The sequence below is a fragment of the Necator americanus genome, chromosome II (genome assembly GCF_031761385.1).
Source record: "Necator americanus strain Aroian chromosome II, whole genome shotgun sequence".
NCBI lineage: Eukaryota > Metazoa > Nematoda > Chromadorea > Rhabditida > Ancylostomatidae > Necator > Necator americanus.
Genome location: NC_087372.1, coordinates 37,414,191 through 37,429,355, shown reverse-complemented (window position 1 = coordinate 37,429,355; position 15,165 = coordinate 37,414,191). Strand labels below are relative to the sequence as shown.

At 37.5% G+C, this 15,165-nt stretch overlaps 1 protein-coding gene across 2 annotated transcripts in view; it reads right to left on the bottom strand.

Annotated features, from left to right (window-relative positions):
- RB195_020676 (uncharacterized protein) overlaps positions 1–11,418 on the bottom strand; it is a gene marked incomplete at both ends in the record, with an annotated part of 39,097 nt that extends 27,679 nt beyond the window's left edge. The window contains one exon of one of the 2 annotated variants that reach the window (XM_064189073.1): positions 11,311–11,418. In XM_064189073.1, the coding sequence (XP_064044954.1) occupies positions 11,311–11,418 (108 nt within the window). Of the gene's footprint in view, positions 1–1,844; positions 1,905–11,310 lie in introns of those variants that run through there. The other variant, XM_064189074.1, reaches the window with a different exon arrangement.
- Positions 11,419–15,165: the final 3,747 nt, after the last annotated feature.

The window sequence follows — 15,165 nt, the reverse complement described above, 5'->3', positions numbered from 1 at the left end:
AAAATTAAGAAAAAATTTTAAAAAAACTTCATAAAAGATAAAGTAGACAAGCAAACAAAGAGTTTGGCTAAACAAAAGGTCTCTACCAAATTTATTTCGGATGCGCGAACGCCATGATGAAAAAAATATAAATAGATGAAATCAGAAAAAAATAAGAGATGAAGTAGAAAAATAAACAAAGGGTTCGGTCAAGAAAGGGTCTCCACTAATTTATTTCGGATGCTCGAACGCGTTCCACCTCATTTCCGAATCGTTTGAGGATTATGGCCGCGTGAATGGTCGCCGTTATAATAATGGCCCAGCCGATGTGTCAAGTCAATGTTCTTCAAAGACCACTTCGTTGTTCTAATTTTGACGGGAATTTTCTGAGTCTGTCATTATTTTTTACCAGGGGCGCATTTTCTCTTCACTCATGCTCCGAGCAACATATTAGAACCCGAGGAAAAAAGAGGGAAGGTTAGCAAAATTTGTATGGCTCTTTATACACCATGCCTCATCCACGATCGAGACTCAGTGAGATCACCGCAGCAGCTTATTCAGTTAAAACAAATGAATAGGCTGATGAGGGAACCGAAACGTGTACAACGAAAAATTAGCCGCGTTCTTATGTGTTTCTTCGTAGGAATAAACGCCGTTTCCACATCGGTTTTCAGGACAATTAGGGAGAATTGAGCGGGAGGCCGCGCTCACGTTTATCCATACATAATCTCCAACACGAACCCCACATACTGCCTCACAAAGACCCCCAACATCGCCAATTCCCTGATATGTTGTCCTTAATTTATGAGTTAATGAGTTCGTGCAATGCTTTATCATGGGAAATAAGTATGTACTCGGCTTTGTACGCCCAACGTCATCTAATTAACAATAATTTAATAACAACTTTATTGCAGTGAAAGTAGTTGTTAACCGATTATTTCTCTATACATCTCTGAGAATCTTTCGTCTGACAAAAAAAAATTGACACTAATTATTTTCAAAATGCCGTCTTCAAATTAAATAAATTACTAAGATTCAATGATATTTGAGTAGAAATATATTGAATTAGAGTTTTAAATTAGACTTTCCATACCTGCACTTAGATGAAAACACTATAATGCTGAGAGATGCGCTGAGTGGTTTGCACCTGCGTAAGGAAAAGGAGTGAGAGAAAAAAAGGAGTGAGTGAGAAGTAGGAGTGAATAAGCATTTTTGTGATTTTTCACACATTATTTCTTCAGCATCTAATATTCTGATAAAATTTAAATAATTTAAAATTAAAGGATAAAGGATAAAAGGATAAGGTCACTGACGTATCAATCCACTTCGGATGCGCCACAGCGTTGCAGGATGCGTTATACTTTGATTCGTATTCGTTGAGGTTTTGGAACGCTTGTTAGCCTATACAATGACTTGCGGGGGCCAGTCGATGATAAAGTCAGAGCTTTTATCCTCCCAGACAAGTGTGGTATCAATTTATCGACCCCAGAGGGGTGAAAGTTTTCTTGGTTTGCACTAGGGCGGTTTCGAACCCTCGACAGTTTGGCTACAACGGACCTCTAACCAACTGCGCTACACTCACCCTTAAAATTAAAGACAGTGTATCAATTAACGATGTAGGTATCGCCCCAATCGAATAGATAACGGCAAAGGTGTAGTTCGCGATTATAAATGAAGTATGAAGTTTGCGATCACTCCCAATTCCCGCCAGTAATCCAGAAGTAGGCTTGCGGAACAGCCTGGCGTGATCCCTTCTCCTCAACGATGCACCCTACTATGCGACAGAATGCGGGCATCTCCGTCATCGTCCAACGTTCGCAATCCAACCAAAAAAAAACTCAAAAGGAGAGCAAAAGCTGCCTCACCCACACAACTGCCGAAACGTTGCGAGCTGCTCGTGTTCTATTACCCGTAGCAAGTTGCATCGTAGGAAATATGCAACCAATGCTGTTTTACTCGCCTTATTCTGGATTACAAGTGCGAATAGAGCAGGATTACAAGTGACCATATTCGCTGATAGTAGTGATTTTTTTGTCAGAGCTTTTTTTTCATTTTTCCAATTTTTCTGAGCTATTATGATGAATTTGTCCACATTCGTTTATCCAAATAACTAGAATTTACCTAGCTGAGCAATTTATCTTTACTGCACGATTTTGAAAACACTAAGCGAGCACATTCTCTGCACTTCAAAAAATCTGCTGCATTTTCGGGATGTGCTACCATTTTCATCGTCTAATTGCGCAATGAAATTTTAATGTAAAAATAAATGTTACGCATGTATGGTATGTAGCTATTTACATTTGATTTATCTAAGTTTTTTCTATTTTTTCTAACATTTTTCTTTTTCATTCTTTGTTTTTTTTTCTAACAACAACATTTTCTTCTTTTCTAAGAAATTCAAACGTTGAATTCTCTCGACGCATTCTGACTGTAAGGACATATATAATTAATCCATTCGTCTTGAAGAGAATTTTCCATCCAGAAAAGATAAATTCATGTCGTCATAGTAACATTAAATTACAGTTGTGTTAATAACAATTTTCAAGACACGTAGCGAAGATGTTTTGTTTTTCTCTTTGGTATTTAAGTATTTTTTTTATAATAATAAGGAGAAGGTTGTAATTTAGGACGATTCCCGCCGATGTATGTAGTTCTCTTCACCTTCTTGAAATTCAAAGATATACAGGGGAATTTCATGCCCATCTCACGTAGATGTGAAGACTTTCAATTTAAATTCGATATAAAAATGAAGGCACCGTTACGTATTGGTTACCCGTGGGAAAAAATTGGCCCATTTCGTGGAAATTAGATTAAATCAGATCTCTAAGCAAACAAATTCAGGTAGAAATTCATCAACAACAAACATCACTACGTTCCCAATCCACCACTCTCACATTCTGCTTTATAATATGGATGCTTTTTTTATTATTTTTTCAAAATTTGGACTTAACTTTCATCGCTGTTTGATATCGGCGACTTTTTCCCCCAGGTGAAGTCTCATTGTATGCATCCGCTACCTAAGGATTCTTCCAAGAAGATTCTTCCCATACATCGTCATGGCCTATCGTTTTAATGTTTTCAGTGGGGTGATGGGGCGCTTAGGAGAATAACTCACTAATAGCTTTTTATGACTTTTCCAGGCCCTGACGAAGGCGATAACGCCGAAACGCTAGTTGTTAGTGAAGTTAGTAAAGAAAAATCAATACCAAACTTGGTCACAGCTCGAACAAATCAATCAAAAACAAAGAATTCCAGGCAACATTTCTGTGAGCAGCTCAAGAAAAGAAAAAGGAGAAAAAAAAAACCAAAGAAAAAACCAAGCTCGATTCAAATACTGGCCTGCTCTTAATTCTTTTCTGGTGGTTCTTTCTTTTCCGGTATAAAGGATAACATTAAAGGATAAAGTTTCTGGCGCTAACCAATCCGCTTGGGACCTTCGCCACCACGTTCACTTCAGTTCAGAATCGTTTGAGGTTTACGAACGTGTATCTGGCCTCTACAATGACTTGCGGGGGCTAGCTGATGTGTCAAGTCAGTGTTTTTATCCTCCCAGACAACTCTGTTACCAATTTATCGACCCCGGAGGGTTTTCCGGCATATTCGAGGAAATTTTCGATAGTGGGTTGATTCTTCCCATGTAGAGATGGCGTTCACAACATGGTTCTTACGAATGGCAGCAAAACACTTCCAGAACATTCGGAAATCAGATCAGACCACCGAAAACGCAACTCTTTGCTTGATTGCTGATGGAATTCCGAAATATTGCCTCGGGAATTTCCTACTGTAGTACTAACGTTATAATACTTCTCCATTACGATCGTACCATAACCATCACCATAATAGGAGAAAAAAACATCATCATTAACATTACTATTACGAGAAGCGCCAGAATTTCCAATACTATATGTGATTATATCCTGCCAACTTGTAATTACACACAGTACAGTAAGCATTACTGAAAGAATAGCGTTCCGAAATTCTTAAAACAACATCAGATCAGTAGGAAATTTACGTAATTTGACGTGAAACGAGAAATTATCATATTCGGTAATCACTCCACTGATCTATTTCGCTATATTTCCCTTTAATTTGATGCAGAGGCGCAAAGTTTTCCTGGATTCCGTGCTCCCATCTAGGCTTTTATGTATTCTTGACTTTTTTGTTTCTAAAGAAATATAAAAAAAAGAAAATACTAAATCCGTCTTCGTAGAATAAAACCTTCTGAATGAAGTTTTCAGGAATTTTGAATTTGAATAGTTAAAAACTTGACTAATTGTCACATTTACTTCTAAATATGATCTTGATCCAAACTCTGGGTTAATCTTAAATTCAAGACACAGGGAATGCTATGAATCAAATTAAATGAGTTCTGCGACAGTTAAATGAGTCCTACGCTTTACTCCTTTTCACAGTGTTTTAACACAATTTGCTTCATCATAGAAAAATATACTTAAACACATCACCCCACGAATCTGGGGTGGAGAGGGTTTTGGGTGGGTTATGCTTATACGAGGTCGTAGATTATGTGGAGGAGGGTGATTCCGTCCATTTCTTCCTAACTGCTGTAAAAAACGGCACGGAAGATGCGGATTCGCGCGCTACGTGGCGCTATTTTCTACAACGAGTTCGATTGCAGCGCGGCAGCCTTGTGCACGTGCCGTATCTTCCGTTTCTGCCGTTTCTTACGGCAATTAGGAAGAAATGGACGGAATCATCTTTCTTTCCATAATCTACGACAAATCTGCCCAAATGATTTGGATCAAGAGATCCAAAACTGAAAGGATCGAATAACTCCAAAAGGCCTATCTTCCTGTCATCTCCCTCTTCATCTGATCGGTCACTAATTTCTATGTTGTCATAACCTTTTTTCTTCGACAGCTTCTGCCGTTCTTATTTAGCCAACTCATCAATTATTATTGCTATGACTTGATTAGAAGCCGCCATTCTTCACCACGGGATACCGATGGCTCAAAAAAAAAAGAAAAAAAGAAGATTCTCTAATCGAATCATAGCAATGAATCTTGATCAGTTGGCCAAAGAAGAACGCCGTCGTAGAAAAAAGGATACGACGAAAAAAAAAGCTAACAGCTTTATTAACTGCAGAAATCATTCCATTCAGATCTGTATTTCGTGGAAATCCTACGTTTCTTTCCTACGTTTTTTCTAGGCCAAAGATTTACTGTCCTTGTCATTCTTGACAGAGAGCTATCTGGAGACCAGTTCCCACTTCAAAATTATCTTCAAAATATTCGAATGCGCTGTCGAGTCGATCGAAATATTTCGAATGTACTGTATTCGACTGTGGGCGGTTGTAGCGTAGTCGATAAGAGGTCGCGCTTTCACTGCACGATCGATGAATGGTTCGAAACCGTTCCACTGTCAAACAAACCCTTCTTCATCCTTCCGGGGTCCATAAACTGATATCAGACTTGTTTGGGACGATGGAAACACTGAGTTGATTCATCGGCTAGCCCTCGCAGGTCATTTTATAGGCCAGTTACAAGTTCGTAAACCCCAAACGACTCTGAATTGAAGTGAACGCAGTGGCGCATCCCTAGTGGATTGATACTCCTAGGACTTTTTCTTTCCATCCTTTTAAAATCCCACTACTTTCAGTTTTTATTGATCAATAAAGGCGTGCGAAGCGAACACCACAAAAAGTTTGAAGTTCGGCTTTAGTCGGACGCCCAGACTGGTATATGCATGTATATTCAACGAAAATCCAGAAAACAATAAGGCGGGTCCCGGATAAATAAGTACGTCTCATCTATAAGTTAATAATGGCTAAATTTTAAATCTGTTCTATGTTCATTTCGAAAATGTATGAAAATTTAAAAGCATCACTCCACGAATCTGAGGTGGTACGGATTTCAGGTGGAGTATTCGTATACGGGATGGGAGACTACGGAGAGGGGGGTGATTCCGTCCATTTCTTCCTAATTGCCGTAAAAAAACGGCCCGGAAGATAAGGCTTCAGGTGTTTTGGCGCACTATTTTGTACAGGGAGTTCGACTGGAGCGCGCCAGCCTTGTGCGGCGCCGCATCTTCCGGCCCGTTTTTTTACGGCAATTAGGAAGAAATGGACGGAATCACCACCCTCTCCGTAGTCTCCCATCCCGTATACGAATACTCCACCTGAAATCTGCACCACCTCCGATTCGTGGGGTGATGCCTTTAAGTGATGTTCATTGGCGTCGTCGACAAATTCAAAAACTATGAAATTCTTTAATGAAAGTTTGCACTTACAAAAGGACTAATTACAAGTCGGTTATTACATGTTGATTAAATCCTTGAGATTAAGTCAAACTCATTTTCTGAGTTAAAAGTGTAGCAGTCCTTGAGGGAGAAAGGATAAATTGCACAGCAATAATCAATCCCTACGGAAGTGCGCCTATGCGTTCGACATCAATTCAGAATCGTTGGAGATTTATGAATGCGTCCGCCGCTTTACAATGACCTCCGAGGGCTAGCCGCTGTGTCAAGTCAGTGTTTTTATCCTCCCAGACTAGTATGGGACTAATTTATCGATCCGGGGAAGGAGGATGAAAGGCTTAGTTGGCTGAGCAACGGTTTCAAACCAACAACCAGTTCGATCGTAACTGAACCTCATCGCAACCGACTCTGCTATACCCGCCTCATGACAGTAACTGGATATTATTAATTATTTGTAATAATAAATAATTAGGGTTCAGTTGAGTATCCCAAAGTATCTGAATCTCATCGATATCACAAAAAAGGTGTGGAATCCAGCTTCATTCTTGTGGCACCTCGCCAAGTTTCAATATTTTCTTTTTAAACAACAGAGACATGGTCCAGATAGCTTATTCAGTCAGCTAATTTTCATTTCCTTCCATTTCGACGAATTTCTGATGCCAAACTCAAACAATACGGCGGTTTTCATCCGAGATCTGCATCTCTTGGATTTTGCTGTTCGTATAAGCGAGAAATAAAATAATAACCAAGCATCTTTCCGTAAAGCTTTTCCTCTCATAATCTACGCTCGGAACTCAATCAGGAACATTAGGGAACAGTTAATGTTCTGCTCCATAACAGGTGGTGGTGAATGACGTTCTTGATTGAATTTCAAGCGAGCCTATTTGTTCCAAAGAAATTGAAAATTTAGGTTTCTTAAAAGAGGCCAATGAATCAACATTTATTATCGTTCAACCATTCCTGTACATTCGTACAGGACTGCTGGAAACTTTTTCGAGACCGCCACTTTGCCTGAATTTCAAGTTCATGCAAAATTTTTCTATTAATAGACGTCCAGACGAATCTTCACTGGATCTCATTAATGCTGATGATGAGATTAAAAAAAACAAACTTCCTTTGTTCAGTTTATAATAGTTTTTAATAAACAATAACAATTGTTTATAATAAACAGTTTATAATAATTAATTTATAATGTTCCAGTTTATAATTTGAAATTCGATATTTCTTTAACGAATGAAATCAAATTCAATACTGTTTAGTAAATAATAAATACGGTATCACTTACTTTTTTCCTATAATGCATCTATTGTGGTGTGAAAATTAAACAGACTAATTAACAGATGATGTTAAACGATTTGCATAAAACATTTTTAAAAGAAGGCACTTCAAAAACTCGGACGACTTCAAATATTTAATTTTAAATTAAGAGAATTACTTAAAAAGACCCTAAAAACAAATGATTTTACAGTAGCTCACTACTATCTCATTATCGTTAAATAATTGTTAGTGCTGCTCCTAGAACTCTCCTTACAGTATCTATTTCACCATGTCTGCTTTTAAAAAATATCCTTCATCATGCAATTTAACTTTTTTTCTACAAAAAGTTCTAAATAATCTTCCTATTACTAATATGTTAGGAATTTTTTCAATGTTGAGGAAACAAAGCGAATACCATGAACACCTTTTCCATCATCGGGGATATGTATTCGAGGAATAAGCAAACCCCAGGATTACGGAGTGGTGGAAGTAATTAAAAAAAAGGATAGCAAAAGTTTTTCCCTATTTTCGGGCTTTTCGGGCTATATTTATAAACTAAAATCTCCAAATGAATTTGAAATCAGCAGCTCATTTGCTTTCCACTGATGTTTCCAAAGTCTAATTTTGTCCATTTCCAATAATTTCGACCGATTAATCCGTCGGAAACCGATTTTTGGACACAAGTTACTAGCGGTACTGTAGTAGCTACAGTACGCAAATCATTCCAAGTCCGGGAATCTGCAGATATTTGGGGGACTTCTGCATACCAAGCAAAAATCTAATACTCGCACCTCTCAACATCGTTATACACCACCTTTAAGCGAGACTATTATACCTTATAAAATTTAATATTTTGTCAGTAATGGCATCAAAATATCCACATAGCCTTACTTTTAAGAAAAAAATCACCTTTTTTTTTTGTTTTTGGTGACTTTTGGTGAATCGCTTATGGTACAAATTACTGCGATACTACAAAATTCCAGTGAATCATACAAATGTATTTAAAAGCAGTGGTAAAATTTTTTAGGAGATTTTTTAAGGAGATTTTCAGAAGGAGAGTAAAATTACACAGATTTCAATGACTTCCAGGAGTACACGAGTATAAATTAAAGTCGTACACTTTTGTTCCAAGTTGGGTAGAAATTCCCTTGGAAAATTTATGTCAAGCAATTTTAGCATACCAATTTCCAACATTAACGTCACACACTAATGTCACATTTATGTGGAATCGCCAGAAACCACAAGAAAAATAAACTGAAAACGTTAAACGTTCTTCATCGCATCCATAGAAACTATTCTGGAGTAATCAATTCAAGAAACTAGGCAACGCTTAAATTTCTTCGTCAGATGTTTGAAATAAAATCATTATTCGTTCAATCACAAATGAAAAATGTACAACGATTTTTTATTGATTCCTGGATTTCCAAAAATTCAGCAATTCATAAACAAAACTATAGTAAAAATTTAGGATTTTTTGTAGTTTTATTTATTTTTTAAATTTCTATTGTCATGCTATGCTCAGTGAAAACGCACGCACCCCACTTTGTCACATGTGTTCTTAACGGTTTCTACATTTTTCTGCAATTCCACAAAAATTCCCCTGTACACATGATGATTATGTATTTTGATAGAGATTCAAAATCAAGCAGAAGAAATGGTACATAGAATTTTTCTAGGTTTTACTTTTTTTCATTTTTTTTTTCAAAGATTTCATGGAATATCATCCATAATGGCAACTTATCAAGTGGGAACAGATTATTTAATTATTCTTTTGCTAATTTTAATCGATATTACTCCAAAAAAAGATATTAGTCCATGGAAATCCTGGAATACGCTCATAAATAAGTACGCAGACCCCAATAATGTTTTTTTTCTATCGGCGTGATATTCACCTTCTTTGCTTCTACTACTCCCATATATAAGTATATTTTCCACGTTATCACAATTTTTCCTATGACCAGACGACAGCGGAAATATGAGAGTTTAGTTGGAATACTACAAAAAGAAATTAGTCAGTAATAGAAGTGCAAAACAATAATTCTTAGCCAGGATATGCTAATAGAATGTCATTTATAAGCTCAATTCGTAGAGGATTTCGTGATTGATTACTTCCACGAATTATTCGGCGAATAAACCTTACTGTATACTGTACAGAACGCTATTGACACCAATCACATTTTTCCTTCTTCTATTTTTTTTTGTGATCACATTCCGTCTATATCAGCGCGCTATCACGTGTTACCATTTGATTTTAATGTTGCGAAAGCGGGTGAAAATTCCCCCGGGGAATTTTCAGGAAATTCTTCTAAATTCTAGAAAAAAATATCTCCCCTCAATGCTATGAGCTCTTCAAAGGATTCGAATTCAACAGCTCGTCAATTTTACACATTTTTGCCAAACGAAAAAGAACATTTCCCCGCCAATTCCCGCCCACTAGCGGAATCACGCCCTGGCATTCTGCTCTACTACTCACATCCTTAGCGTCTAACACCAGCTTGCGTGGTCTCGGTCAGCCGACGACAAATCCATTCATATGAGATTTTTGTTCGTCTATCCTTCCTATATAAATTCGTTAGCTGTGCCAAATCTATCTGTATGTGCATCTCCTACTAAAAATGTCCAATTTACAGCAACAATTTGATGCTATCCACGTTTCTTCACAAGAAAAAAAAAGAAAAAGAAACCCTGATCTAAGATCTCAAACGAAAAATGCTTACGGACGAAAATTCGCCTTCGAACTATTCATTTTTATTTTCAATGAACTAAGAAAAAAAACAGATGAATATTCATACCAATGCACTTTCGGCTAGCTATAAATTTTCGTCCGTCTGAATCCGCCTCCTCCTTACAAATGTGAAAATATCAGAAAATTTTTTTGAAAGCAATGCCAGTTCGCTAAAATTCCCGCCAGTCAGGGGGAGGGGGAGAGGAGGGGGCAATTAATGCAAACTTATGGATTTTTCCCTTCTATGTCATGGAAAAATTACTAGCAGTCAGGGAAATGCTGAATAATTCACTTCCTTCGAATAAAAATTACAAACCAGATTTACGCGCAAGAATCTAATTTACCACATTTTCTAGCGAAATTAAAACAATGTTTGAAAAAAGCGCAGCGCTTTCCATAGCATTCAGGCACGGAATTCCGCGACTTACCATGTTTCGCTGCTTTAATGCACCACAAAATATCATTTTAAAAAAAGAATTCATTCCTGTAAATCCTGGGAAATTTCATCCACAGCAGAAAAACAACTCCAAAGTAAGAATTTCAGTGAGAATTCTAAATTTGTCGTTGTTCAAAAAAACGTTGAGAAAAAGATTTCGAGGAAAAAAGAAGAGACAACAGAACTCTTCACGCTTCGCAGAAGAGCTCTTCAGCTCTCACTTGGGATTTTTCATCAACAATTTCCGTTGCACAGCTAAGCTTACACTATACGAGACCAATCCTACAAGGGTTCTGAACTTTTGACAAATTTCAGAAATACACCATCACCGTATTCCAATACCGTATCCACCTCTGAAGACCGTAGTACAAGTTTTCATGAGGAAAAACAAGGACGCGTCCTTATTGTGTACTCGTTCTTCGATTTTCGCTAATTTAATACTTAAATCCCGTTCCCTTGTTTACATGATTACCGCTATGAAACTGCGAAAAATGCAATGTAACGTAAATAAAAAAAACAAGAGGAATTATTTCCTCTGGTTTTCTTTACGCTACATTGCGTTTCTTGTTGTATGCTCAATTGTTAACCGAGGACAAATACATTGGATGTGTGTTCTGCCCATACTGTGCTTTGTGAAATTCTAGGAATTCCATGTGTTTTGCGAAATTCCAGAAATATTTTAAAACTCCGTGCAAATTACCTTGCGATTTTCACCGATCACCAACATATCATTCGTCGCATCGAACGCAAATTTTATGTCAACGGTAATCTCAAGGCGCAAGCACAGTTCGGGACGACTCACATCCATTGTATTTTTCCTTGGTAAAGAAAAAATACAATGGAAAAACAATGAAAACATTGAAGTCTTCTGAAGAAAAGATACGGTAGAAATGAAGCGATTGAAATGTTATTCTCCCAACTGTGCTTTAAAAAACGATTTAGTTTTTTTCTTCGCGCAATCTCAGCGTAATGGTACATCGCTGCGAGACCTAATCGTCCCACGTACATATAGTCGAGTCAAAACATGGACACATGAAGCACATCAAAACATGGACAGCTGCGTAAGCGGCTGCGCGCTCGAAGCGGTGCGGTGCGGTGCGGCGGAGCGCAGCGGTTGAAATCGAGTTAGGACCTTGGTTATCTGCAAAGATGGGTGGCGGTAACGAGGATAAGGTCCTCACACGACCCCAACCGCTACGCTAAACCGCACCGCTTCAAGCGTAGCCGCTTACGCAATTGTCCGTGCTTCATGTCATTTTTACCCAACTATATCTACATATACAATATTAGAAAACGGCAAGATCTCTGCCATCTCCATAGAGTGAGGACATTCTCTGCGTACCGACCTTTACTGGATAGCAATATGTGCATAGGAATCGGATCCATCCATTTATTCAGCTAAATAAATAAATTAATTTAAAAATTAATAAATTAAATAAGTAAATATTAAATAAATAATATGCTGATACTAGAACACGGGCCCTGATCAACTGCTTACATTCGATGAGACAAAATAATTAATAATAATAATAATAATAATAATTCAATTTCCATAAGAGAACACTTCTACTATCTCATATTTGTGCTAAACTGTAGAAATAAACACAACAAGCACTATACTGTACGGGTTAATGACAGGTTAAAAAAAAGGGTAAAAACTGTGCAGCTGACCAAAATTCTAGCCAGATATGTACACTTTGGTTACTTTAGGAGGTTTCTAGGAAAATCCTCAGTTCGATTATCCTAGAATTTGCAAAGTCTCATTCTCTTGAATCCATTTTCTTTCATTAATCTCATTCAACATGTTATAATGGCTATAATAAGCGAAGCGGACAACGTCATGCAGAGAAATGTGATTTCGCGCCGTCGTTGCTCCTAAGATATGGGATAAATTGGGATTTTCTCAGCTTTCTAGGATAACTGAGTCCAACAGGACCTTGGTAACATCATCAAAATGAATGGCTCCCTCCACTTGTCCTTTTTGCTGGGTCAATATCAAGATTACCATAAACAAAATCCGATTTTATTTTTCATCCGGGAATTCAATGAAGTCATAAATGAATCATGCAACAATAAATTTCAGCCAGCTGTAGCCCGTACCAACTCGGAAATAATCCCATACTATACACTCCACTACTACATATTTTTCACCGGTTATTGGGACATTTTTTTAGCTATTAATTCCGTTTAGTAATTCACAAATCTAGAAATCTATTCACAGTAAAATAATATATCATAGCGATTCTGAAGAATATCACATCTCTAAATCACAAAATTCTTAGCACGAAATTTAGCGTTTATGTATAAAAGGACAAAACAATGAAGTTACTGACGTATCAATCCACTTAGGATGCGCCAACGCGTTTTACTGCGATTCGTAATCCTTAAAGGCATCACCCCACGAATCTGAGGTGGTACGGATTTCAGGAGGAGTATTCGTATACGGGATGGGAGACTATGGAGAGGGGGGTGATTCCGTCCATTTCTTCCTAATCGCCGTAAAAAAAAGGCCCAGAAGATGCGGCGCCGCGCAAGGCTGGCGAGCTCCAGTCGAACTTCTTGTTGAGAATAGTGCGCAAGAACGAATGAAGCCGTATCTTTCGGGACCTTTTTTACGGTAATTAGGAAGAAATAGACGGAATCACCCCCCTCTCCATAGTCTCCCATCCCAGATACGAATACTCCACCTGAAATCCGTAGCACCTCAGATTCGTGGAGTTATGCCTTTAAGAGTTTTTTTTTTGGAACGCGTTATGGCCTACGCAATAACTTGCGGGGCCAGGCGATCATCAACTCAGTGTTTTTAACCTTCCAGACAAGTCTGGTACCAATTTGTCGACCGCGTCGGGATGAAAGGCTTGGTTTGCCCTAGGGCGGTTTCGAACCACCGACCGTGTGGGTGCAGCGGACGGCTCTACCATACCCGCCCTTGGCGTTCACGTATACTATACTGTAATCTATCTATTTTAGAAAATTAAAAGAAAGATAATTAAAAGAATAAAAGAATAAGCATATTTCGAACAAATGAGGAGATGATGTTAAACTGGTTGTACATTTGAAGCACTCCACTATGACAGACCTGAATGTACACCTACATCTCTGTTACTTTTTTTTTGAACCTAGTACTAAATCATATCAGTCACTTCAACTTGCTGAGAACATTAAAAACTTCAATTTCAACTTCAAAAATTTGTACTTTATAAATGTCCAGAAAAAATTCTGCAAGTCTCCCTTAAAGGTTTCACTAAAAACTAAAATAAACAGCGGCAATATCGAATTTTGTAATCTCAAACTTTTGTCGACTTCTACTTCTTTCGCTTGTTTTTCTGTTGAAAAGAGACTGTGGGAGGTGAAATCATGGAAAAAAAATCCTCCTATGCTTAAAAATCTCATTTTTGCAACACATAGACACATAAATAATCCAATAAAGATAAATAAGATAAAGATAAATGACATAAAGATGCAACACATAAAGAAATCCGTTAATGCAGAACTTGATATGACTTTTCGCAAACTCTTCCACGTAGTCTCTTAGAAAGTCATAGATCATAATCATTTCTCACATTTTAAGAAGAAAAAATCTAAAACTTTCATCCAAAAAAAAATCATTCAGAATTTGCTCTTCGAACTTCACACTTTCAGTGAGATCAGACGAGAGTTTTTAACACTATAGAAACTGCATCGCTCGTTAGTTCGCTTAAAAATTAGCACGACATTTACTAGCTTCTTAAATAATTAATCAAATAGACAGTCGATCACATCATCTTGTTTAATGTCATTGAAAGTGCAGCTGACGCCTATATGAGGTTATCATTAAGTCCTCCTTGTCCTCATGAAGTATTCCATAAACAAAGGATAAAGGATATAAAGGATAAAGAATAAAGTGTCTGGCGTTAATCAATCCGCTCGGGATGCGCCACCACGTTCACATCAATTCAGAATCGTTTGGGGTTCGGGAACGCGCTTCCATAGCCTGTAGAATGACTTGCGGGAGCCAGCCGATGTGTCAAGCCAGTGTTTTTATCCTCCCAAACGAGTCCGGTGCCAATTTATCGACTAAGGGATGAAACGCTCGGTGAGCATCGGGGCGGATTCGAACCTCCGATCGATCAGACATGCAGGCAACGGAACTTCTAACTGACTGCACTTCGTAAATTTTAGCGAATTTCTTTATCGTTTATTTCGGGATGTGTCATTCAGTTGCAGTTCATCCTGCAACTAATGTTGACACAGCTATTCATTGGGATATTTGCAAATGAAATTGCAAAATAACCACTTTATTATTCAAAAAAATCTAATCATTTGCATTAGTGATTATATATCCTCAAGTAATTTTGAGAAAAAAATTACTTGGACACATTATTTAATTAGTACTGCAAATGATATGTCACCTTTCTAAGCATCCATTTAGTTTCATCTATTCAGCAGTTGCAGTAACTCCTCAAATGGTCTCCGATGAAAATTTCACTCCAATTCTAATAGCATATATATATATATATATATATATATATATATATATATATATATATATATATATATATATATATATTCCTAG